This window comes from Pygocentrus nattereri, chromosome 5, assembly GCF_015220715.1.
Source record: "Pygocentrus nattereri isolate fPygNat1 chromosome 5, fPygNat1.pri, whole genome shotgun sequence".
In the NCBI taxonomy this organism is placed as follows: Eukaryota; Metazoa; Chordata; class Actinopteri; order Characiformes; family Serrasalmidae; genus Pygocentrus; species Pygocentrus nattereri.
In genome coordinates, this window is record NC_051215.1 from 3,619,557 (window position 1) to 3,645,890 (window position 26,334).

At 42.3% G+C, this 26,334-nt stretch overlaps 2 protein-coding genes across 4 annotated transcripts; both read left to right on the forward strand.

The window, feature by feature from the left end:
• Positions 1–3,674: 3,674 nt before the first annotated feature.
• On the forward strand, positions 3,675–15,765 carry ccdc28b (coiled-coil domain containing 28B). 3 transcript variants are annotated; one of them, XM_017718248.2, is made up of 6 exons: positions 3,675–3,915; positions 8,622–8,933; positions 10,545–10,720; positions 11,614–11,768; positions 13,869–13,891; positions 14,068–15,765. In XM_017718248.2, the coding sequence occupies exons 2-6, from the start codon at positions 8,698–8,700 to the stop codon at positions 14,120–14,122; spliced, it is 645 nt and encodes a 214-aa protein (XP_017573737.1). In that variant the 5' UTR covers positions 3,675–3,915; positions 8,622–8,697; the 3' UTR covers positions 14,123–15,765. The 3 variants fall into 3 exon arrangements, with proteins under 3 accessions (XP_017573737.1, XP_017573740.1, XP_017573738.1); XM_017718251.2 differs by having other exon boundaries at positions 10,548–10,720; XM_017718249.2 differs by having other exon boundaries at positions 8,627–8,933.
• Positions 15,766–20,007: 4,242 nt separating this feature from the next.
• iqcc (IQ motif containing C) lies at positions 20,008–26,305 on the forward strand. The gene is made up of 5 exons (XM_017718247.2): positions 20,008–20,132; positions 22,274–22,417; positions 23,865–24,147; positions 24,261–24,382; positions 25,973–26,305. The coding sequence occupies exons 1-5, from the start codon at positions 20,070–20,072 to the stop codon at positions 26,006–26,008; spliced, it is 648 nt and encodes a 215-aa protein (XP_017573736.1). The 5' UTR covers positions 20,008–20,069; the 3' UTR covers positions 26,009–26,305.
• The last annotated feature ends 29 nt before the right edge of the window (positions 26,306–26,334 follow it).

The following is a 26,334-nucleotide window of genomic DNA, read 5'->3' on the forward strand; positions in this document are numbered from 1 at the left end:
CTAGTCTGGATCTCTCATTTTTATTGCCATTTGAAGCAATAATGATAACGAAAAATGAAGTAATAAAAAAAAAAAGTTTTCCAATGTACTCGTTTTCTTGCAGACTGGCGCAGTGGCGCTGTTTTCACCAGCAGATGATAATGTAATTATTGCTATTGTTACAAAAGCTGAATGCAAACTGAAAAGGCAAATTTCAGACTGAAAGCTGGGGCACAGCTTCACTCTTAGTGGTCCTGTCCCAGCCTTTCTCTCGTTTTAATGGATTTTGGAAGCCACACCACCTGCTCCTTTCATTCTCTAGAGAATTTATCAGGTCTATACTGTCTGTCTGCCTCCCTGTTAGCTTTAGTGTTTGCATGGCTGTTGTTGGTGCTTCTGAAAAAGATCTGAAAAAAACCCCAAAAATTTCTTCCTCATATATTTATTATTTATTTTTCAGCTGAAATCAGTGATGCAAGCGAACATTGTTGCAACAGTACGCTAGAAGGCATTCATCAGAGTCGACCCAAAATCAGGAATTTGGAAGATTGTCACTGTGCACTAGCTGATGGGAATCATATTTCATGTTTTCCATGTTGGAACAAAACATCTTATCTCCAGAATGGTAACTTTACAGGAGAAGGAAAAAACCTATTTTACTTTTACTGTAAGTCAATAGAACCAGACTTTTTTCCAAGTCATTTCACCCGTCAATCAGTCCACTCTAGCAGTAAAGCCCCGCCTCCTGCTGCCCTAAACCCGTTTGCTGTACATAAAAAGGAAACATACAGGTGAGATTTCTTTGTTTTTTTAGTGAAATCCATCCTTCTACTGTCTAAAATTAAAGGAAAGTTCTGGGTGGGTGATTAGAAACTATTTTAACTTCTCGTTTTTAGCCTTTGAGCTCCATTCACTCCCATTTATTGAGGACTCGCTCACGGGCGCCCTCTGCTGTTCAGCAGTCCTGGTTTTTTTTTATATAAACTGGCTCCTCATAAACTGGCTCTGAGAGGTCCTCCGAATTATGAGGTCGTTAAAGAGTTGAATTATGAATATTGATCCGTGTGAGCTAAAGATCCTGAGCGTCATTAGACTGGCAGGCTCCTTAGTCAGGCTTTGGTAGTAAACATATCCATGTTCAGACTGAGGGCAGGTGAAAAGGAGTCAGAACAACATCAGCAGGTTTCCATGCAGTTCTCTGTTCTTCGTATGATGCTCACTGAAACACGATAGGTCTCTCCTTTTGGCTTGATTTGAAGAGATCTATAAACGTGCCTGCACTCAGGCTGATCCAGTACAGACTCAGTTTAATCATCACTGCTCACCGCTGATAAACTGATTTGGGCTCTCACGATATCCTGATTATTATTTTAATGCCAGGAACATTTTACTGAGCTTTTTGTTCGACTTTTCCCGTTCCACCTTAAATGGTGCGGGAACTGCTGCGCCATTTAAGGTGGAACGGGAACATTTAAACAAGAAGCTGCAAAAAGGAGCTAAATTCAGCCTCGTAGTTTTATCGCGAGTAGTATGAGGAGTTATAGCCTATCAAAATATCCCACCTAGAGGTTTTATTTCAGAGTATAATCGTAAATACGCGCTAAAGTAGAACGTTTTGATAAGGTAGCACAGCTCGTCTGAGCAGCGGCTCGGCCCGCCTGAGCTTCGTGTAGCTTAGTGACATCAAACGGGTGCGCAGCAGCTCTAGCTCGCAATATTAGTATTATAGCTCTTTACAACGTCGTAATTCAGACGATCCAGTGGTATTCAGGAGGAAAATGTACACAGGACTAAGGGCATCGGGTTCTGAACATTTTTATTTAATACGGCGCGATAGAGGCAACTTTTCGAAAACCCTATTCATTCCAGCCGGAATTCCTAATATGGGCATAACGGCGACTACCGAATGACGCAGAATGACAGTGGTCTGGCCAAACTCCTATAAGTCAAGTCAAGTCAGCTTTATTGTCAATAGTACAATATGTACAGGACATAGAAAGTAAGTCAAAATCTTAGCCCCCTTATAGAATTTAAATACAATATATATATATATATATACATTCACCTGCCACTTTATTAGTTCTGTTCAGTTGCTTGTTAACACAAATAGCTAATCAGCCAATCACACGGCTGCAACTCACTGCATTTAGGCATGTAGAGGTGGTCAAGACAACCTGCTGAAGTGCAGGCCGAGCATCAGAAGGGGGAAGAAAGGGGATTTAAGGGGCTTTGAACGTGGCGTGGTTGTTGGAGCCAGACGGGCTGGTCTGAGTATTTCAGAAACTGCTGATCTGCTGGGATTTTCACGCACAACCATCTCTAGGGTTTACAGAGAACGGTCTGAAAACGAGGAAATATCCAGTGAGTGGTCAGTTGTAATGACGAAAATGGCTTGTTGATGTGAGAGGTCAGAGGAGAACGGGCAGACTGGTTCCAGATGATAGAAAGGCAACAGGAACTCAAATAACCAACCAGAATCTCTGAGGAACGTTTCCAACACCTTGTTGAAAGTCTGCCACGAAGAATTAAGGCAGTTCTGAAGGCAAATGGGGGTCCAGCCTTTTACTAACAAGGTGAGGAGATGATTGCTGACATCGACGAAAATTAAATGTGGAGTCTTCATCTGTTGCTATGGAAACGCGTAGCTACACTGCAGTATTAAGATGTAGTAAATCTAGCAACAGCGTCAGCAGCAGCTTTCTCAACAAAACCATTCTGTAAAAGGGCCTAGTCAATTTTTCTTAGTTCATAGTTCATTTTCCAAAATAAAAGGCTGTGTGCATTTAAAATCTCTTTGAGGAGATTAAAAACTGGTTAGACCTTGTATACAAGAAAATAATCTGGGTGGTCCAAAGGTGGACCAGCGGGGGGCCAAACTTATCAAGCCAGCGGATCGATATGCACTTGCTAGCTGGGACATTTGGCTTCCAAATATTTGCCTTGCTTCTGCATCTAAAAAAAAAAACATTTCAAAACCGCCCGACCCCAAGAGTCCACTCCAGAGCAGTTGCAGTTTTTCAGAAATTCATCCTACCTTCAGGACCATGTGATGTTTTCCCAGCCTTTAACCTCGTCAACTCCGTGGGACCACCGGTGGGTCCTAAACGCACTTGGTCATGCTCTTCATATCTTCCATATTTCATAAGCTCCATTCAGAAGCTGGGCGTTGTGTGAGGCTGTAGCTCTTCTCTCCAGTCTAATAGACGGTGACGTCATTTTAAACCCTTATAATAAAAGAAGCTGAACTCAGTTTGTTTTTCTATTGAAAGCCGACCCGTTTTTCCGTTTTTCTGTAAATTATAAGCATGTAGTGACATGTTTATGATCATAAGACACATTTTCTGTTAATTTGAGGGGAGCTTTAAAAATGCAGTACAAAATACAATAAAAAATTCACATTTATTTCGTGCAGTTACTGAATAATTATATAATGCCTTACGATTTGGTCATTTAAATTCCGATGGACAAACCAAAATTTACCCCGGAGAATAAGGGGTTGGAAACTCGCTGTGAAATCGCCGCTGTGGGTTTTGAGTAAGCGCGGTAACAGAATTTTATTTTCTCTGAAATGGCCCTTTAATATTTACATCGTTTTCCAGTCATCCAATTAAATCGGTTTTCGGAGCTTGGGCGTCAACGTCATCGTTACTGGGGGCGTGGCTTCGACGCAACAACAACAAAAAAGGCTGCTGGGGGGGAAAGTGCACTGTCTCTTTAAGTGCTGATCTGGAAATGGCCACAAAGCTGGTCTTTTATCGCGGCCATGGAGAACCCGCAAGCAGAGAGCGAGAATTTAAGTCCACATAGGGTTTTTACGGCCGGTCCAGCGGGAACCAGAAACTTTGCAGCAGACAAAAGGCTGGCGTTGGGGACGCTGAGACCAGCTGCGAGCTAAAACGGTCGGCTAACTGAACAGGGCTAACGCTGCAGCAGCTGGTGAGTGAACCGTTAGGCTCTATGGGGCAAATCTCTGCCAACCGTCAGTGAACTTAGATGTACGTTTGCTTTAAATATATCGGCCTTAATCGTAATTTCATCACAGTCAGATTATATATCAGTTTATATATCCGTTGTGTTGTTCGAAACGTCCAGTAACTTAAGAAGCTTCTTGTTCGCCAGCTTCTTTTTCGAATTTCTCCGTTCCACCTTAAATGGTGCAGCAGTTACAGGCGCTAGAATGTAGCTGCTGCTCCATTTAAGGCGGAACGGGAAAATTCGACCAGGACGCCAACGTAAGCCTCGTTTAAATCCGTTTGCTCTGTGTATTTACGCGACTAGGTGGTGTGATTTATATCGGTTTTATATCAATATAAGTTTAGGCAGCACTGGTGTTCAACAATAAGCTCACATTAAACGTGACTGCAGTGATTTCGTTTGGCCGTGTTTGACCTATATTAACGTGTAAAACTGTTTTTTTCCCATCGCCCCGCATCTTAAATAGGTCCCTAGTCCCTATTTATTCAGTGCATTATAAAGGTTGTGAAGCAGGCAGCTCCCAAAACCGCATATTAACGTTACCAAACTAAATAATATGTCAGAAATAGAGCACCACCATTAGAAGCCCATTAGTGTCTGTTTTATGGCAGTCTGCAGCCATAAATCCCATAATAAACATCAAATAATGTGTTACACATCCACTAATGAGTCATTTGGAATAAACCTGTCTGCTTACAGCTCCAACTGGACGGCACGGCCTCTTATTTACCTGCTTCAACACACCAGATTGAGCTCCAGAAGGACCTCATTAGCTCAGTGTGTTGCCCAGGTGAAGGAAAACGCAAACCTGTGCAGCGCAGGTGGAGCTCAGAGACACCCAGTTTAAAGGGGCGTTCCACCGTTTTTTTGAATTTCTGCATGATTCAGTGGTTAAGATGCAAACAGAGTGGTTTGATTTGAAAATGTTCATTATACAGATCCAGGCGCCCTTACAGTGGTGGTGATAGGAACCAGGGGTCGCAATGTCCATATCACAAACGTGGCCACTTTATTTACTGTCTCAAACAATCAATGAACACTTGATGGACAGACTACAAACTGTAGTCCATCTCTTTCTTTGCATAGTTTATTAGCCCCCCTTTCAACTTGTTCTTCAATGAAAAACATAAATAAGGAGTCCTTAAGTGTGATTAGATTTGAAATAAAGGCTCATTGACAAAGAAAATCACACACACACACACACACACACACACACACACACACACACTTTCTACACAGCTACACAGCTGAATTCAGTTGTATGTGCAGAACAGCCAAAGGCCACTTTACTGTGTTTAGTTTGGAGTCGAGGCTGTAGGTAATAAGTACATCTACTAAAAATAGGGCCGGAGGTGGGCGATGCTTTAGTCTGTAACATCAAGGACAATGCAGCATTCGTAGGAGTCTAAGGCATCTGAAGTGCCTGTATTGAGAGAGTATAGCTATTTATAGAGTATCGGTATCAGATACTCTATATTCCTGGAGAGATCTGAGGAGTCTAAAAATATTTCACATTCAGAGAGTGACCGCTATTTACGCTCAAGTCCTCATAGTACAAGTACAAATGTGCACGTAAAGGGGAATTCTACCAGCATGTCAAAATATCTGTGTAATTCAGCGACTGAGATGTAGAGCAACTTAGGACTCTGATTTCTTTACAGTGGTGGTGATGAAAACAAAGAGTTACCCCATCTATAGCGCAAATATAGCCTTGTTATTTACTATCCAAGACCACCAGAGAACCAACACATGTCTTCTGAGGTTTTTTTTTTTTTGAAATGTTGATGGTAAAATTGTCATAAGTCTGAAAAAAATTGCTTTCTTTGTGGACTATTTGCTTCACAGCGGCCTGCGTGTACTGCTCCGCCACAAACGAAGTGTTTTTCAACGTGTTTGAGGCCAAAATCTGACCTTAAAACAATCATAGTATGTGAAACATGAGGCAGCATATTCATAATCTTTAGAAAGTAAGTTTAACTTTCTGTGAGGGAGCTTGTAGAGGTGGACGTCTGGTTCCTATCACCACCACTGTGAACAGTTCTGACTCAGTAAGATTCTCTAGAACAGAGTGTTTCACACCAAACCTGAATGAATGATTTTAAATGTGATTATGCCATGAAATTTAAAAAAAAATTAATTTTGGGTCAGGGGGGCTGGAGGTTAGGGAACTGGCCCTGTGACCGGAAGGTTGCTGGTTTGATCCCCAGGGCCGACAGTCCATGACTGAGGTGTCCTTGAGCAAGACACCTAACCCCTAGCTGCTCCCTGGGCACCGTGGATAGGGCTGCCCACCGCTCCGGGCAAGTGTGCTCACTACCTGCTACTGTTTGTGTGTGTTCACTACTGTGTATGTGGTGTTTCACTTCACGGATGGTTTAAATGCGGAGGTGGAATTTCCCCGTTTGTGGGATTTTAAAAAAGTGTCGCTTATCTGGTGAGTCGTCTAACCAGAATTTAGCATTTTACGTTTGTTTTCCTCCTCAGAAGTAGTCGGTCAGTCAAGACCTGGTCGGCATGTAAGCTTGCTTTACTTCTTACATCTGTTTTTAGCTGTGTGAAATGGATGTGTTCATGTTTGTAGATGAGATTTTGTCAGAAACCCCATAAACAAGTCCATTTCAGGTTACAGAACATCTCGGCACAGTTTGAGGTAAGCGTGAGATGAGCTACATTAGCCCCATAGCTCCGCTGCTGAAACTGAGGAAGCAAACCAAACATGTCTCGGTTGGCGAAGTATGAGGTGAGGGGAAAAGCTGGAAGTGTAATTGTTGCTTTAACATTAACTGGTGCAAGATTGGATGATGAGTTGGGTGTTTTTTGCAGCTGAGGCCGATCCTGATCTCTGCTTCATGATGGCATCTACTCAGTCAAAGTTTGGGAATTAGATTTTATGCTTTCCGTGTACGTAAATGGGCGTGGATTTCCATTTATGCACAGGTTGATCAGTAGTCGACAGGAGCTCTCCTAACAGCGCTGCGCGAGAGCTGTTCTATTAGAGGTAAGACTGTCCTTTCTCAGGTACAGCTGCCCTAAATGGACAGAAATGAAATGACGGCTGCTTCTTTTCAGAAAACTTTGTAAGTTAGATTAAAGTCTGAAGTAGTTTTTATTTTGTGTGAAGGCAGCCAGTAATATCCATCTCTGGTAGTTTTCATTCACAGTAATAGTTTAGCAAAAAATGTGCACACTGTTCCCTTCAGGCTTCTGTAGTTTTCTGCTGCAGCTACGAGGCTAAAGCAACAAAGGAAAGCTTATACCCCACCCGTTAGTCCTGGGCAAACTCTACGTCAGATCAAATCAAAGAGAGAGGGAATTCGTTTTATTCTGTCTGTTTGTACGTAAAACAGGGAATGTAAACATTTACAGAGTGTGGCTAACGACTCCGGCAGATCTGACTATGACCGCTTAACTAAAAGGAGAGAACCAGAAGGACACACAGACACGAGAGCCCTCTGAAACAGTTCGGCATCCCTCCGCTCCACCGTCCACAAGCCTGAGTGACCGCGTGCGAGCAGCGGGACGACAGCACCAGCGTCTCAGTTTACTATAACTCCCTGTGTCCATGGACCCCTGGATCTGCCGCCTTTATCTAAGGGGGAACAATTAACTACCAAGAGCTAAACTGAACAAGTGAGTTTTCAGCCTAGTTTTAAAGATTGAGGCTGTGTCTGAGTCCAGGACATTTTCTCGACCAGTTGCCTCAAGCCACTGAATTCAGCAGGAAGCAGTGATCAGTATCTGTTGCTCACATCAGCCTCAACTTAAAAGAAGTGCAGTTATCAATCCAAACTCACAACCGTGTCAATGTCAAAGCAAAAATTTAGCAAATAATCAGGTTTACATGGACCGATCAGGCGTAACATTCTGACCACCTCCTTGTTTCTACGCTCACTGACCATTTTATCCACTTACTGTATAGCTGCACTCTGTATTTCTACAGTTACAGACTTTAGTCCATCTGTTTCTCTGATACTCTGTTACCCTGTTCTTCAGTGGTCAGGACCCCCATGGACCCTCACAGAGCAGGTATTATTTGGGTGGTGGGTCATTCTCAGCACTGCAGTAACACTGATGTGGGGGTGGTGTGTTAGTGTGTGTTGTGCTGGTCTGAGTGTATCAGACACAGCAGCAAATATCCGACACCAAACATGTCTTGGTAGTTTGACTGTTTATCTGGAGTGAGGGTGAAATTTTGGAAGCTTGATTTCATTTATTTATTTATTTTTTGGGCTGGGCCCAACTACACCAGCTAGAAAAGAAAAAATAGCCTTTTTCTTTGTTTTCGCTCCGTTTCTGGCATTATGTCAACATTTTTACCCACCATGTTAAAAGTTTACATTGAAGCAATGTCATTTAAAAAAAAAAATTACTTATTATGTTGAAGTAATTGCTTATTTTCAAAGTCTTGAGACTTTTCATTTATGTCACAGTTGTGGCTGATTTAAAAGTTTGATTTACTGTGTCAAAATAAAGAGTACATTTAAAGGAAAACATTATTTTGAGAAAAGTCAAGAATTTGTGTCAGTTTCAAGCTAAGCCAAGTTTGAAAGAAAAGGGGCCATTATTTTAACATTTAACTCACCCTTTCCTTCGCCACTGCTGCTAAAATGTACAAGGAAAATAAACATGTGAGTTTGCTTCTAATGTTCTTGTTTTTTGTCTCCAAGAGTAGCTGCACTGGACGTTGAGTGGACACGCCACCTCCAATCAAGTCACTGACAGCCACAGAGAAAAACTGACCCGATGGAGGACAAGAGGAAAAAGCGGAGTCCCAAAGTGTCGCTCCCTCAGCCACCGCCACCACCGGTCAACCCGCGCAAACTCTCGGTCCTTCCGGCCAGTAAGAGTGCCACCTTCTCTCTGGGTCTTCCGCAGCCACCCTCACCTAAACCCAGGGGCAAATACAAGAGGTCTGTGGGGACTATGGGAGCAGCCAAAGAGGTCCTGACCGTACCTGTGGTCCCTCCAAAAGCCACCAGGTTTGTAAACGTAGTCTAAGCAGGCGCTGGATGAGAAGGATAATGGGTTATTGTTAGTATAAAAAGCTGCAAAATGAAACGGAACACATGTTCCAGATAATGCTCAACGCTGAAGCCAGTCTGCTGGAGCTTTGTTTGTTTATTCAGTTGCTTGAACAGCTAGAAGCTTTTAAACTGATTAAAAAGCCACCAGAGTCTGTGTAGAGTCACAGACACACTTTGGTTTTATGAGGATGTTCCGCTTTTTTAATACAGCGTATCTGCTAATGCAGGTTCTTGTTCGTATTTTGGTAGATAATACTGTAACCCATTGCACACTGTAACTATATCATAATTAGTAAATCCGGATGAAATATGCTTTCAATTCCTCTAAAGGATCCATGTTTGTGATCAACTGAAATATTGATAGTTTCAAAGTGTATCATTCAATCCCTGATCCATACCGTCCATATATGGAAACAAATCTGCCAAAACAGCTCCACTTACTGTACAGCTGCCCTCTGTAGTTCTACAGTTACAGACTGTAGTCCATCTGTTTCTCTGATACTCTGTTACCCTGTTCTTCAGTGGTCAGGACCCCCATGGACCCTCACAGAGCAGGTACTATTTGGGTGGTGGATCATTCTCAGCACTGCAGTAACACTGACGTGGTGGTGTGTTAGTGTGTGTTGCGCTGGTCTGAGTAGATCAGACACAGCAGCGCTGCTGGAGTTTTTAAACACCTCAGTGTCGCTGCTGGAATGAGAATAGTCCACCAACCAAAAATATCCAGCCAGCAGCGTCCTGTGGGCAGCATCCTGTGACCACTGATGAAGGACTAGAGGATGACCAACACAAACTGTGCAGCAGCAGATGAGCTGCCGTCTCTGACTTTACATCTACAAGGTGGACTAACAAGGTAGGAGTGACTAATAGAGTGGACAGTGAGTGGAGACAGTGTTTAAAAACACCAGCAGTACTGCTGTGTCTGATCCACTCGCACCAGCACAACAGACGCTAACACACCAAAGCCACCATGTCAGTGTAACTGCAGTGCTGAGATTGATCCACCATCCAAATAGTACCTGCTCTGTGAGAGTCCATGGGGGTCCTGACCACTGAAGAACAGGGTAACAGAGTATCAGAGAAACAGATGGACTACAGTCTGTAACTGTAGAACTACAGAGTGCAGCTATACAGTAAGTGGAGCTGATAAAGTGGACAATGAGCTTAGAAACAAGGTGGTCATAATGTTATGCCTGATTGGTGTATGTGCTTATTCAGCCTATCATGGTTTAGCTCTGCCCATTCACACTGGGGCTATAAGGAGTGGCTGTGTTCCAAATGGCCTACTACATACTGCTCAAGTGCTGATTATGCCCAAAGCTAGTACACAGTATGTGACCAACGTGAATTTCCCCAGGACGCCAAAGATACCCAGGTGATGTACTACTTTGGCCAAAAAGTCCAGTACGCAGCCAGAGCCATGTTCTTCATATGCTGCGTCTGCAATGTAACATGGCCATTTCAGGAGGACGTAACCACTGATGTAACTGCTTGGGTATTTTGCCTTGTAGTGGTTCACAATTCAAGCATCTACTGATTTCACGATTGTGCTCGTTTTCGTGACAGCAGGCCCCACAGAGAGAAGCCCCGAGCTCCCCAGCCGGCCGGCCCCAGCCGCATGTCACAGTCGTCCTCCCCCCTCCAGCACTCCTTCCTCACTGATGTGTCTGACGTGAGAGAGATGGAGGGCGGACTCCTCAACCTGCTCAACGACTTCCACTCTGGAAAGCTGCAGGCCTTTGGTGAGATAAATGCACTCTTATCGTTATAATGAACTCATTGTTAAAAGGAATTTACTTGATTCAAATGTTGATTCTTCTTCCACAAAAATTAAATATACAGTTATTTAAAACAGTAAACAAGTAAACTTTAAAAAACAAACTGTGTTGATGTAATAAATAAAATTCATGTTTGTAGAATTATACAGCAGTTCAGGCCTTTCATGCTGATTGGTTGAGAGCTGTTCCAACTGTGCTGTTATGTCACCATAACGTCACAGGTTTTTCACACAGCATCACTCCACTGAGACGCCGTTGCTAAGCAATGACTCTGACATGTTCAAGCCATTTGAGCCATTTTACCTCTTACTTTGCCCCAAACATAAAACGGACATTGTTAAGATCACATTTGGCCGATTTGGTCAGACTCTGAAGACGAGACAGCTGTGACAGAAGAACAGCTGAACAACCTGGAATCAGCCAGAAATGAACCCAACACCATTCGCCAAGCGTGTGGTCTGATCTTCAGAGTCTGACCAAATCAGACTGAGCCATAAAACTGCCGCAATATCAGGTTCAGCTCAGTTTGGTCAGTTTCTCCAGATCAGTATTAATGTTGTTTTGTTCCAGCCGGTCTGTAAAGCTTCTTACAGCCCGTTTAGTTTGGCGAATGGTGTTGGGTTCATTTCTGGCTGATTCCAGGTTGTTCAGCTGTTCTTCTGTCACAGCTGCCGACTGAAAAGCTGCTCAGTGGTGATGACAGTTTGGGAATTTAGTGTAAGGAGCTGGAGAACGAACTGCTGGCTGAGCAGCGAGTTTAGGTGTTCTTCTTGGCTTCCGTTACTAAAGTATTAAAACAGTAGCTAAACTTGTGAAATTTTGTGAATGTTGTTTTTCTTCACACCCGTTCTCTTCAGGTAAGGTGTGTTCATTTGAGCAGTTGGAGCACGTCAGAGAGATGCAGGAGAAATTGGCTCGCCTGCACTTCAGTTTGGACAGCCACGTAGAGGAGCTTTCTGAGGACCAGAGGAAAAGTGCTTCAGACCGGAACCTCGAACATCTGCTTAGCAATGTAACACACACACACACACACACATGCGCGCACACACACTCAGCTCAGCTGCATAACATACACACATACAGCAATGTGCAAAAGTCAGAGAGCAGCCTTCACTTATTTAATTTCCTGTCAAAACGGCTATGAAAAATGTATTTAATGGAAAATTACACAGAAGCCTCAACAACTAAATATAATATCACATTTGTTTAGTGTTCAGCTTGTCGATTCTTTACCTCACTTTCAGCTCCTCAAAGAATCTGCAGACACGCCTCCAAAGTTCAGTCTTAGAAGCTGGTTGATGATTTTCTGAAGTGATCAAACCCATTCAGTGGTGTTGAGGTCTGGACTCTGGGGCGGTCAGTCCATCGTTCAGCTTCTTTGTTTGATGTGTCCGTCTCCTTTTCTCAGCGAGGTTCTTCTTGATCAGCTACACGTCCTTTCAGACCCACAGCGCTGAGTGGTCTTCTCACAGTGGAAGGATGGACAGAAACACCTGTGGATGTTTTCAGACCTGAAGCAGCTTGATTTTCTCCTCTCTCTCAGAGATGAAAGCTTCAAGTGCTGTTTATCTGAGGGGGGCAGTTTTGGGGTCGAACAAGTCTTCCAGGTGGTTGTTAGGAGGAACATTTTCTCTGTAGCTTTTAATCAGTTTTTGAGCTCCAGTATTGGAAACTCCTGTTTTCTCATTTATTTTCCTTTGATTGGCGCCTTCCTTATGTAAGTGGATTGTCTTATATTTAATTTACTCAAACATCTCCTGAAATATGAATAACTTGTACTAAATGGCTGAATTGACTGGAAATTAAATGAGAGGTTGGACATACACACTTCTTCCTAGCGTAAACTGTTTTGCATTTTCATTCACTTTGGTTTACACACAGTTCAGTAACAGCTTCCACATCTGCTTCTGTGACTCAGACCCTCTGTCACGCAAGATTTGTTGGGGTTTTTTTTTATATAGAAAAATGAAATTTGCCATTTTCTGCTGGATGCTTTGTGTCTGCAGTCTGGCTTCAGTGTGCTGTGTTAATGATTTTGGCTCTTGGCACGCAGGTGTGTGTGTGTGTGTGTGTGTGTGTGTGTGTGTGTGTGTGTGTGTGTGTGTGTGTGTGTGTGTGTGTGTGTGTGTGTGTGTGTGTGTGTGTGTGTGTGTGTGTGTGGACATGTATTTAGCTTTTTGTGGGGAACCAGGTGTCCTCAGGATGATGGAAAACATTTTGTTGTGACGTTGTGGGGTCGTTTGGTTTTAACTGCAGCTTTTTATTAGAGAAAGTTAAAGAAGCCAGAGCTGAGGTTAAGGTTGGGCTGGATTAGGTGGAGCACTCACTCATGCAGAAGGCAGTGGAAACGCCGCACAAAGGCAGCAATACAAACTTGCATGTGTGTTCTGGACTCTTGCAACTATGAGAGTGGTGAGAAAAGCCTCTGAGCTTATTAAAGACAAAAATAGCAGAGATGACTGGTCACTACGGCAACAGCAGAACAAATGAAGTTCTTAGACTTTCTGCCTTTAGATCTGACATGGTGTATGACACCTTTTTTGTTTCTGGCAACAGTATGTCAAAATAATGACTTAGTATCTTGAAATAGGGAATTAATTTCTCAAAACATCAACTTGACATCTCAAAATATTGACTTATAATAATGACTTATTTGAAATTCTATGTTGAAATGATGAGTTAATGCATTTCAAGAAAGGGAGTAATTATTTTGTCATGTCATTATGAGATACTAGGTCAGTATTTTGAGAAAGTAAGTGAACATTTCAAGATACCAAGTCAAAAATTATTTATAAAATATAAGATATAATAAAATAAGTGGTTATTTCTAAATACTAAGTCAGAATTTTGACTGTAAGAAACAGAGAAGGAGAAAAAAGCATTTATTATTATTATTATTATTATTATTATGAGTGTGTGAATTAGGGATGAAATGTAAACAAATCATCTTATTCCTGCAGGCAAATTGACATTTTTATTCAGTAATTTAGCAGTTGGGTTCCTACAGTTTGTCATTAATTTTCCATTATCACATCGTTTAATTGCCCATTTTAGCACTAACCTTCAGTGGTTTTATTGCTGGTCTAATGTCCTCTCTCCTCTCTCTCCACAGCTCGAAGAACTTAGCAGCTCCATGTATCCTTTCTGAGGAGTTAATCACTGGGTTTAACTACATTGGTTTTCTGTCAGTTGAGGCGCTGCCCTCCACAGTCGCTGCCTTGGTGGTGGCTTAACGACAACATTATTTCACGTTGCATGATTTGTATAGTGTGTCTGTGTCATTAAAGGGATCCTTAATGCAGTTTTTCCAGACAAAAGTTGCACCTGGCAGAGAATCAGGACTTGCCCAAGACCTCTGGCCCCTGAAAGGGAACACAGAGTAAACACGGCAGCTGCATACTGGACTGACGGGAGCTGCTGTTACCATGGCCACATCTCAACAGGCTGCGCTAAAACTGCGGCTGCTGTACTGATCCAGAACCACACGACGAGAACCTGGAACTGCACAGAGCACAACAGCTGATGAAGTCAACAGGCTTTTTTTCCCCCTCATGTATTCCATGAAACCCTTTGCTTTAGGCTCTTTATAACAGACCGAGAATGCTGTAGTATCCACTTCCACAGTTGGAGAGCTTTAGCTGGACGTCAATGCAGGTTAGAACAGCAATGGTCCAGCTTCACAAACAGGTTCTCCACCATGGGGGGGGGGTTTATAGACCTGTTCAGGGTTCTAGGCTCGGTTGCATCAATAGGTCTAAATTGTGGAGTTAATTTTGTGCTAAACATTTTTTTTTTTTTTTTTTTTTTTAAATCATGAAATCCACAAGCAAAATATTTATTAATATTAAGAAAATAATGTAATTTTTCTGAAAATATTCGATCCATGCTCATTTTGAAGCTGCATTACGTAAGAGTTTTTGTTAAACCCCCAACATGATGAATAGCATCATACCAGTGCGGTATTGTACTGGCATGTTTGGATTTTAAGCAGTTTTCCGTGTTTCATTCACATTGTAGAAAAACAAGGACTAAGCAGTAAAGAGACCGAATATGTTTTATAAAAAATAAGATTTGATTCCCATTTGTATTTTTTTGACAAAATTAACTCCATACTTAGCTGCCTAACACTACATTGTACACTCACTTTAAAAAGATTGTTCTTCAAGCGTTCTTTAGTAAAGAAAATGGTTCTGTACAGAACCATGAACACTCAAAGAACTCTCTCCATGACTAAAAGGTTCTTTCCATCACGAAAGAGTTCCTCAGGTTGATGGAAAGTGTGCACGAATGTGCTGTAGACGGTTCTACATAGAACCTTTTTGAAAAGGGCTGTATATAACACCTAAAGAGTTCTTGACATCATGACAATAGGAACCCTTTTGGGTGCTAAATAGAACCAATTTCAAAAAGATTCCATATACAACCATCTACGCCACGTTCTCCATCAGTCTGAGGAACCCTTTCATGATGCAAGGAACACTTTAATCAAGCAGAGGGTTCTTTGAGTGTTTGTGGTTCTGGATAGAGCCATTTACTAAAGGACCCTTGAAGAACCATCTTTTTGAAGAGTGTAGCTAAGACTCATTGTAAAGACTAGCCTTGGTGTCAAAACTTCAGTAAGAGTTGCTAAGCAGCCTGCGTTACTTAGCAGAAATGCTAGCTTCTACATGCTACCATGCTACCTACTACTGGCTAGTCCAACTTGCTAATTCATGCTGCTTTGGAACTTAAAAAAAACACAGAGTGATAAATACTTCATGATTTAATTGTATTATGTAGTCTGCATGTAGCCACACTGACGGCTAAACACAACAGCGTAGTAACGTTACCGATGACTTGGCATTCAACCAAGCTTTGGCCTTGTTGGTGCAGTCGGCCCCAGGGGTCCTTATATACACTCACCGGCCACTTTATTAGGTACACTTGTTCAGTTGCTTGTTAATACAAATAGCTAATCAGCCAATCACACGGCTGCATCTCAATGCATTCAGGCATGTAGAGGTGGTCAAGACGACTTGCTGAAGTGCAGACCGAGCATCAGAACGGGGAAGAAAGGGGATTTAAGGGACTTTGAACGTGGCGTGGTTGTTGGTGCCAGACGGGCTGGTCTGAGTATTTCAGAAACTGCTGATCTACTGGGATTTTCACGCTCAACCATCTCTAGGGTTTACAGAGAACGGTCCGAGAAAGAGGAAATGTCCAGTGAGCGGTCAGTTGTGTGGACGAGAATGGCTTGTTGATGTGAGAGGTCAGAGGAGAATGGGCAGACTGGTTCCAGATGATAGAAAGGCAGCAGGAACTCAAATAACCAACCAGAATCTCTGAGGAACGTTTCCAACACCTTGTTGAAAGTCTGCCACGAAGAATTAACGCAGTTCTGAAGGCAAAAAGGGGGTCCAGCCTTTTACTAGCAAGGTGTACCTAATAAAGTGGCCGGTGAGTGTACACTAGCTGCGTGTGTTTGTTTAGTTTTTGTCACTTTCTTGTGGAAGGTTTAGTTTGTGATTCATCCGGTTAGTTTAACGCTCTGCAACGACGAGCGGTGCAGTCGCTGTAGACTCGCTCAGGACTGTCGATTGGACCTTAAGGTGCCTCTTCAATTTGTAGCAGAAATAAGAATATTTTAGAGAAAACTCTTTGGGAACGCCTCCAGTGGCTTCAACTGGAACACACAATGAGGTTTATACACACGTACGAGTAATCATTCTTGATATTGAGTTCTTGGTGATGTTTTTGTGTTTGTGAAGTAGTGTCGAGTTTTGATGTTGAGCGATTTGCTACAGACGTAGAGCTAATTTGTAGAGAAATGCGATGTCCTGGTCGAGACACTGAAGGGAATGTGCAGTAAAAGCTTGTTTTGACCAGTGTTTGGGAGAAAAATTAAGCTACTAGCTTATCTACGTTCTATAATAGCCTGTGACGGTGAGGTTTAGTAGCTTGACTGAAGCTACTAGATTCATTCAATTTTTGCTACTACAAATTATTGCTGTAATATTTTATCATCAATAGGCTGCTAAATGGAAAGGGAAAGCGCACCCATTCCATTTTGGTGAGTGAAAAGTGCCAGCTAGCTGGTTTCAGATGGTCTAGGTCAGGGGTCGGCAACTCGAACGTTAAGAGCTGTTTTGTCCTTTTAACAAAAGTCAAACCACCTTGGGAGCCACAACATTTTATGTCGACTTTATTGAAGTAACGTTTTACCATCTTGGCTGGAAATATGTCATGCTGTGTGCAGATAGTCCTCGTATAGACTAAAAATATCAACAAAAACGCAAACTTACTTTGCTTTGAGCTTCAGCTCAGCTATAGCTGCTTTTCTCACATCTCTGGCAGGAAACTTCAAAAGTAGAACAGGTTCTTGTAAAATGTCTCTCAGTGTTCGAGACTGAACTGCCGCCTTTTCAGCTTCTTGTTTGAATTTTCCCGTTCCACCTTAAAAGGCACCAGAGGCGGCAGAATGTAACTGCTGCACCATTTAAGGTGGAACGGGGAAACTCTGAGCAAGAAGCTGAAGAACGAGAAACTGACTTTAGTGTTTGACAGCTTTTCGCTGCAGATAAAACATATTAGGAAACCAGCTGAAGTGATTTATAAATGCAAATAAATCCATTCGTCTCCAAATGATCAATGTTTGCCTTTTCGGTTGCTACTAGCTAGGCGTTGCTATGGTGATCAGCAGTCTGTATGCCAACCCTCAGGATTAAAGGATGAATTAGCAGATATAAGCTGAATTAACTTTGGCGTTTAAGACCTTTTATTGTTAAACTGTGTTGCAGAGCTTTATTTTACTGTAAAAGAGGATTATTTTATTTTTACCTACTGATCTAATTCAGCTGTGGAGCTGCAACGGGGCAGGAAAACAGCTGCACATGGCTGTGGAGCCGCATGTTGCCGACCCCTGGCGCAGACTGTTGATGAGCTGGACTAGGTAAAAACATACCCTGTGCTGGACAAACGGCTGTTCAAGCTGGTTGACCAGCATAGTGAATGGGTTTTGTTTGAGTTTGATGGTTTTACTGGTCGACTCGTATGGTCATGTTGGTAGATTAGTACGGTCAAGAGCTGGTTATGCTGATGCTGGTCATGCTTGTCAACCAGCTTGGTCATGTGGTCAATGCTAGTACGGCAGCTGAACCATCAAACTCAAGGAAAAACACCCGATGCCAGTCAACCAGCTTAACCAGCTTAAACTGGCCAGGCTGTTTTTATCAGTGGGTGTATTTTTCATTGATTAGCTACGACGGCTTAACATTTGGTTTTAACTGTGTTTTCTGTCTTTGTTTGCACTTTGCTGTAGCTTAATTACTTTCTGTGGAGAGTAACTCTTGGCTTTCCCAGCGTGGCTTTACTGTGTCTGGATGTTGGAAGGTAAATGCACATGAGAACTTTGGCACCAGTTAATTCACCAAAGGTGGCCCGTCCATCGTCAGGACACTGGCCTAATTGTGGAAAGGGAGAGCATTTCTTTCATTCTGCTCCAGGTTTCGGCTGCTCATTTCAACAGTTCTGCTAGAACAGATCCCGGCCACTGGGATCAGGACTGTAATTGTCAGTGTAATTGCTTTTTTTAGTTAAAGCACACTGAAAGCTCAGCACAATCTGCATCTGAAAGTCCACGGTGAGATGCCCAGTTAATGGATTCCAGTATGGACCTTTATCTTTTCTAGCTACTAAACTTCATTATGGGTGACATTCCTTACCCATTCCATTCCAACTCCAAGAAAAGAGAAAATAATGTTCAGGGTTAAACACTGCAGCCTCTTGGATAAACAGCGGAGGTCGGCATGCCTTGTGCTTTAATGATTTAATTAACTGTTTGTTTTGTATTTGTATGCTTTGGTTACACCTAATAAAATGAAATGAAATAATACCCGTCTCAATATTAGAAATTCTTCAGCTGTGTTCCACAGAATGGGTGGCAGCCCTCCGTTCATTTACACCCTCTTAAACAGATGCACAAGGACCGCCCAACAGAACAGTTGGGAAGCTGTGTTAAATGTAAATAAAAACAGAATGCACTGATTTGTAAACCCCATAGACCCATATTTTATTCATAATAGAACACATCAGATGTTGAAAGTGAGACATTTTAGCATTTTATGAAAAACACATTCATTTAAAACTTGATGGCAGCAACGCATCTCAAAAAAGTCGGGACAGGGCAACAAAAGGCTGGAAAAGTAAGTGGTACTAATAAAAAAAAAAACAGCTGGAGGAACAATTTGCAACTAACTCATGACTGGGTATAAGAAGAGCTTTTTAGAGAGGCAGAGTCTCTCAGAAGCAAAGATCTGCAAAAAACTGCGTCTAAAAGTTGTGGAACAATTTCAGAAAAATGTTCAACATACACTTGTGAAGACTTTGAATGTCCCACCATCTACAGTGCATAATATCATCAAAAGATTCAGAGAATCTGGAGAAATGTCTACGCGAGGGCCAAAGTCGACGGTCCCTCAGGTGACACTGCGTTAAAACAGGCCTGATTCTGTACTGGAAATCACTGCATGGGCTCAGAGACACTTCCAGAAATCATTGTCTGTGAACACAGTTTGCTGTGCAATCCACAAATGCAAGTTAAACCTGCATCATGCAAAGAAGAAGCCATAAGTCAACGCAGTGCAGAAACGCTGCCGTCTTCTCTGGGCCAAAGCTCATTTAAGATGGACTGAGGCGAAATAGGAAAGTGTCCTGTGGTCCAATTAATCAAAATTTGAAATTCTTTTTGAAAATAATGGACACTGCATCCTCCAGACTAAAGACCTCCCAGCTTGTTATTAGCACTCAGTTTAAAAGCCAGCTTTCGTGATGGTGTGGGGGTGCATTAGTGCACATGGCATGTTTGAGGCGCCATTAATTCTGAATGAAATATATAGGTTTTGGCAACATATATTGCCATCCAGACAACATCGCTTTTTTAATAAAAATGCACCAGCTGGAAAGCAGAATCGGACATTCAAAGAGGAAGGCCGCCTGTGCAGGGCATGGGCTCTGGACGACCACCAGCATCGGAAGATGTTACATTTGTGAAGCTGTGAAATCTACATCCCTCTGAATTTCTTGTTCGAATTTTTGATACATAAATCTCGTATTGTTCAACATGAAGCCTAATTAATTTCGTTTTCCCAGGACATGTAGTTACTCAGATACTCACATCTCAAATGATGTCAATTTTTTGGGGACACCCTGTAGTTTGGACTGGGCAGCTCAGTGAAGGAGGGGTGTAGTACCGCCTCCTGGCGCTAGAGGGCCCCGAGCGCCTCAGTTCCGCTGCAGCAGCGCGGGAAAGAGAGAAGGAGCGAAATTTTGTGTTGCTATGAGCAACGAACAGCGATTAATGGAGAAACGAGAATGGATTAAAAATATGAGCTGTTTTCAGGTAAAAACGACTAGGTTTTGTTCCGTTTTCTCCCTTTTCCTCGGCAAACGTGCTAAAATTAGTTGTTGACGCAGTAATACAGCAAATGCGGTAGAAACAGCAGCTCGTGGGTTGTGACTCGAGTTTTGAAGGCACTGGCGAGATTGGCTCAGCTTTGTTTTTATTAATCTGCTAATTTCTGTGAGATATTTCATGTAATACAGGTGCTCGGTGTCTTACTGCTCCTAGTCTAAGCTGTAAACTGAGTAAAAGCGCCCTTACAGATGACATTCATTAACCTCTTGTTCTCCAGGGGACGTTTTTGGTTTGTCCATCTGAGTCTACGTGACTAAATCGTATTTTTATTTATTTATTTAGTGTAAAACCTCCCCTCAGATGATCGCACATATTGCTGTATGCTTACAAGTCAAGTCAGCTGTATTGTCAATCAGAGGTGTAAAGTTCAGGTCCAGAAAGCAAAACTCCTTCCCAGGATTTTGTTCCAGCGGCCTGGCTTCTCTAGTTAGATCAAACCTCCAGCTGAGCTGTCCAGGCAGTTGGAATAAAATCCTGGGAAGGATTTTTACTTTCTGCACCTGAACTTTACACCTCTGTTGTCAATACTACAGTATGTAGCTACAGGACATACAGTGCACTGAAACTGCGTTACTCTCAGACCCCCGTGGTGTAGCAATAACATTAAATAGACAGTAAACAGGAAAAGTGTGAATTTAAAGACACTGAAAGTAAAATAAACACTAATTGTAGTAAAACAGAATAATAATAAAAACATAATATGTAAATATAAATATAAGATGGTCCTGAAATGAACACTAAACTGACATAAGGCACAATCAGATTGAGGTCAGGCTGAGCTTATGGAGCAGTTAAAGTGATGGGCGTGTAACAGTCCCTGGGAGTTCAGTATTGGAGAGTGGGGGTCAGGAACCTGTTTTTAGGTCCAAACTTTGTGTGTGTGGGGGGCAAAGCCCCCCTCCCTGATGGCAGCAGGCTGAAGAAACTGCCCAGTGTCCTCCCTGATGGCAGCAGGCTGAAGAAGCTGTGTAGTGGGTGGGTGGGATCACCTGCTATGCAGAGGGCTTTCCGAGTGAGACAGGAGCTATATTACAATTTACTGCTGAAAGCCAAAAATCTGCGCCGCTCTTTGTGTTGTTTTCTAAAAGTGATGTTTCCAGAGCAGATCACTGAAGAGACGCCGTCTGTTTATAGTTTAGAGCCCAGATTTGGGGAAAAACGGGTCGACTTTCAGTAGAAAAACAAACTGAGTTCAGCTTCTTTTATTATAAGGGTTTAAAATGACGTCACCGTCTATTAGACTGGAGAGAAGAGCTACAGCCTCACACGACGCCCAGCTTCTGAATGGAGCTTATGAAATAAGCAAGTTATGAAGAACATGACGAAGTGCAGTTTGGAACCATTGGTGGTCTCGAGGAGTTGAGGAGGTAAAGCACAGAGGCATCCCCCTGTATCCCTACAGTGATACCTTTATAGTCGAGTGAGATTTTTTGGTTTAAAGGCAAGGAAAGACCCCCTCTGGTGACTTGAAGGTGGGAAGTACAAACATTTAGAGGTGGACACCTGAGAGCAGGATGTGTGGTTGATTTATTCCTGTTAGTTGGCTAATGCAAGAAGAAGCCAGGTATCTAATTTTACTGCTGTGAAGCTGAATATCATGTCTGTATTTGTAGCTGCTACATCAGTAGATTTCTGTATCACTTCTCAGTGGTTTTATGATGTATTTGTGTAATGCATGCTGGGTATTGTCTTAGTGAGAAGACATCGATAGATAAATATACAATAAAAGATGCAAAATAATGAAGCCTGGCAAACCTATGAAGCTGAGGGATGAGATACTGTGCAATGGGATTTTATAAAACATGAGAAAAAATAAATGCCGGTTTTAAGCCAGAATGACCCTTCAAAGTGCACTGACCCTTCAAAGTGCATCCTGTTGGGATGAGTTGGAGTGATCCTGAGCTGACCATCCAACATGTACCTGACCTCATTAATGCTCAATCAAGTCCTCGCAGCAATGTTCCAATTTCGAGTGTCAAGCCTTCCCAGCAAAGGGGGGTGGGGTTGAGGGGCAAGACTTAATGTCAGTCATATTCGGATGCCTGTTTTTCCTCTACCTTTTCTAGGCTCAGTGCCGTGGCTTTCTGGTCAGGAAAGCGCTGCGGTCAGTTCAGGCTGAATTTGAGGACATCGTCAAAGAGCTTGAAGGCTCTGTGGAGCATCTGACCTGGAGGGGTCAGTTCATACCAAAACCCCACTTTACAGACAGGGTAAGTTTTATTTCAGTCCAGTCTAGCGTTCAACTCCACCGCACAGTTCATGTATTGTTTTCTCACTAACAGAACTAATTCAGATCCAGAATAGTGTTGCAACATATGGAAAATGTACCATATTTCAAGTATTTTGATGCAGTGTTGGATCATGTGAATCCTTTGATTAAAGGGATGCATCAGTAATGAATTCAGATTTTGCTTTCCTTGTACCCAAACTGCCCCAGACTGGGGCAGTCATGGGCTGGTGGTTAGGGAAAAGCCTCGTGACCGGAAGGTCGCCGGTTTGATCCCCAGAGCCGACAGCACATGACTGAGGTGTCCTTGAGCAAGACACCTAACCCCCAACTGCTCCCCGGGCACTGCAGATTGGGCTGCCCACCGCTCCGGGCAAGTGTGCTCACTGCCCCCTAGTGTGTGTGTGCTCACTAGAGTGTATGTGGTGTTTCACTTCATGGATGGGTTAAATATGGAGGTGAGATTTCCCCGTTGTGGGACTAATAAGGGTCTCTTAATCAAATTGAGCACTGATCTTTTTCAGATTTTTATCATTTTTTTTTGTCTAAGTCTTTATGTATTATGTAAGATTGTTTTTTAAAACCGAAAGAAATCAGAGTCAGAGTCAGGGGAATAAAAGAGGCTGAAATATGGTGAGTGTGTACTGTCGGAAGTCGCCCTGTAAAACCTGCAATAATCATTTAAAAGTCAGAGGCGTCAGGGTGGAAACGTTTTAGACCACATCAAACATCTTTACGTGTTGATGTCACACAAATGGTCTCAAATAGAAGGTCCAGCTTGATGTTTAGGTCTCAAATGCGAAATCTGATGAAGAGGTAATTCAGTGACATGAAGGGAGACACATCCTTCATTAAATTTTGACAGAGCAAGTTCTTTCAGTCATCAGATTCGTCCGCTCAGGGAAGGGGTCAGAAGCACAGCCAATGCTGCAGGATGCTTTTCTGCACGTCATGTGCTGGTACACATTTCCACCAGAGGGGTCTCTAAATTCCTGAAATGTACATAGTGTAGCTTTAACCCTTGTGTGTTGTTGATGTGTTTGTTACTCAGTGGTCTGGTGGACCCACCACATTTATTGTATTTTAAATCAATACAGCCAGAACAGTTTATGTGAAAATATCAGATGTTTAAAATATCACAAGTGTTCAGTGTAGGATTCTCCTTTAGCAGCTGTAGCCAGTCAGCAGCCTGTCCATGTTGTCCACATACACACACACACACACACACACACACACACTAACAACAGGCCATGTAGGAGGAGAACAGAGTGAAGGACACAGCACCTCCACACTTTTATTCCCAGTGGGTTCAGCCCAACACCACATGTGTAATATAAATGTGTGGGGAGTGAACAGAGTGACGTCACTGAAAAGGTGTTGGTCACCTCCTACTGTGATATCTTAAGTATTTCGCATGTTTTTGTCATCAGGAGAGCACGTCGTTCAGATACCGTCAGCCAAAGATCCAGACTCATCCTGAGGATTCAGAGAAGCTGAAGGATCAGCCTGAAGAACGTGAAAAGTCTCTTGTACACACTGTGCTCCTAGTAGCCGAGAGATATGAAGAGCCCAACAGCAGCCCGCAGAGAGACTGCAGCCAGGCCTGTACGCCACCAGGGGGTGACAGAGAGGGAGAGGGATTGGAGACTGAAACAGGTGCAGATTTGAGCAGCATGGCCTTGGAGACCAGCTACAGCAGCTTTCTGCAAAACGGTTCGTGTTTGAGTGCTGGGTGTTGGTGGATTATGCTATTATTAATATTCGTCTGTTTCATCATTTCAGGCAAGCATGTTTATGCTGCATTGTGTTTGATTTCTGTCTGACAGGCAACCAAACGCACCCTCTTCTTAAAGATGTAGCACACAGTCCTGAAGCACTGAGACAGCACAGAAAAACACTGGCCATGGAGCTGCTGTGGATCCAGCAGGCCATCGCTAGCAGGAAGAAAGTATGGAGTAATAAACTTTCAAAACTTTAATATGCATGTTTTCAATAATGTAAAACCAGTTAAGTTGGAGATACAGGTGTATGCAAAGGTTTACATGTTCTTGTAAGTGACAATAAGGTCAAACATCGTCTACAGAGAACACACTCTTGTGCATTTTCATGCACAGTTGTGGTTTATTTGCCGAATTTAACATATTGGAAGAAAAATAAAACCTAAAATGGCCTGTGCAAAAGTTATGGCACATGCTGTGCTTATGTTTTATGTTTTTTCTGATATGTTAAACTCAATAAAAGCAAATAAAGAGAAATTGTGTGTAAAATTAGCAAAAATACTATATTTTTGTTTGTTCCCTGTAAATGATGTGTTAACTTATTTATATGTAGTTTGACCAGGGATCTTCCAACGATTGCATACAACTGTACATGCATAAAATCAATCCATTCTGATGCTACTATTCTATAGGTTTCATATAGTTTATAAGAAAGTGTAAAAATGAGGAAATTCGTTGTTCTGGTTGGAGCTGTAGATGTATTATTGAGAAAGCTGTATGGCATGGACGATTAACCTTTAATTGAAAATATGAAACAGCTATAATAATTTTATGACAAGAAATCACTATGAATAGTTAATTACAGTCATTATTTAATAGCGTGTGCTGTTTTCTCGCCATGTCATAATTAAAGACTTTAAACTGTGAGTAGAGCATCAGCGTTTCAGTCCGCAGTGTACAGGCTTTTATTGGTGACGGTTGTAAATATGGCTCATTTTAAGAGCCCATATTGTGTAAAACCAAATTTCTCTTGCTGTTTTGGAATAAAAGAGTTTGTGTGTAGCATGTAAACATTGTTAAAGCTTCAGAATATACCATTCACTCCCTAGCCTATACGGTCCGTGTATGGAAATGAAGCTGCAAGTCCCTTTTGAATGAATTGTTTTCATGGTGCCATGTTAAGCCTATCTGCCTTCTCAGCTCACAGCAGTTAACCCCACTCATTTGCACTGAAGTTATAAGGAGTATTTCAGCCTGGACTGCCTTTTGAATGAGGCATAATACAGGACAGCCAATCAGGACAGAGCTCATTTAAATATATATCTTCTTAAAGGCACAGTAACAAAAGCAGCCTGTTTATTTCTAAGGCATAAAGGGAGACTAGAAATTGTTTTGGTAGATAAAACCACACAAATATAGCAACAACAGTATTTAATGTGGATATGAAATCTTTCACAATAACAGATGAGACTTCTGTGTGAGTGAAGGGCTCATGCCACTGGCAGCTATTACATGGTGCCATGGATTTTATTATACACTCATATGATATAATACAACATAATGTTTGTCTGTTGATTTTAGAGCATTCTTGTGCAGTTATGTAGTTTCCTACAATAAAATAACCTGCCTGTGGTGGGTTGAGCCTGCAGCATTAGGAGGATAAAGTTTCTTTAGAAGTGATTACTACTGAAAAGGGGTGCAGGCCTGTTTAATACTGAATAAGCCAGCTAGTATTTGGCATCAGAAAAGAAGGATTAGATTGACAGCGTGCTTTCGAGCATGTCGTTCTTGTGCCTCATGCTGTTCTTTCTCTTTGGCAGTATCTCACCTTGAAACAGAAGATGGAAGTGGCCTAGCAACAAAGGGCCGAAGTAATGGACAGTAGAGTCACAAGTGAAGGTTCTAAATGGACACGTTGAGACATTTCAGCTTGGGAAATATTAAAGGAGGAGAACAGATTTGCCACATCTTCAGATCTCCGGCCCATTTTCTTCCGTGAAGATGCCTTTTCCATTGCAAACAACCTTTAAGTACAGGTTATTCATTTTTCAGTGTCGGAAAAAAAATATTTAAAATGTTTAGGCCTCAGCAACTAAATGTAATATCAACATGTTCAGTGTGTCCACTTTCTACCTTTATTCCAGCTTCCATTCTTTTCAGGAGACTCAGTTTCTCAAGTAAC

Coding starts and splice junctions, on each gene's coding strand:
- ccdc28b (XM_017718248.2), top strand. CDS start 8,698: ATGGAGGACAAGAGGAAAAAGCGGAGTCCCAAAGTGTCGCTCCCTCAG. Junction 8,934..10,544: donor GTCCCTCCAAAAGCCACCAG/GTTTGTAAACGT, acceptor TTTTCGTGACAG/CAGGCCCCACAGAGAGAAGC. Junction 13,892..14,067: donor GAAGAACTTAGCAGCTCCAT/GTATCCTTTCTG, acceptor CAGTTTTTCCAG/ACAAAAGTTGCACCTGGCAG.
- iqcc (XM_017718247.2), top strand. CDS start 20,070: ATGAGCAACGAACAGCGATTAATGGAGAAACGAGAATGGATTAAAAAT. Junction 22,418..23,864: donor AACCCCACTTTACAGACAGG/GTAAGTTTTATT, acceptor TTTTGTCATCAG/GAGAGCACGTCGTTCAGATA. Junction 24,148..24,260: donor CAGCAGCTTTCTGCAAAACG/GTTCGTGTTTGA, acceptor TCTGTCTGACAG/GCAACCAAACGCACCCTCTT.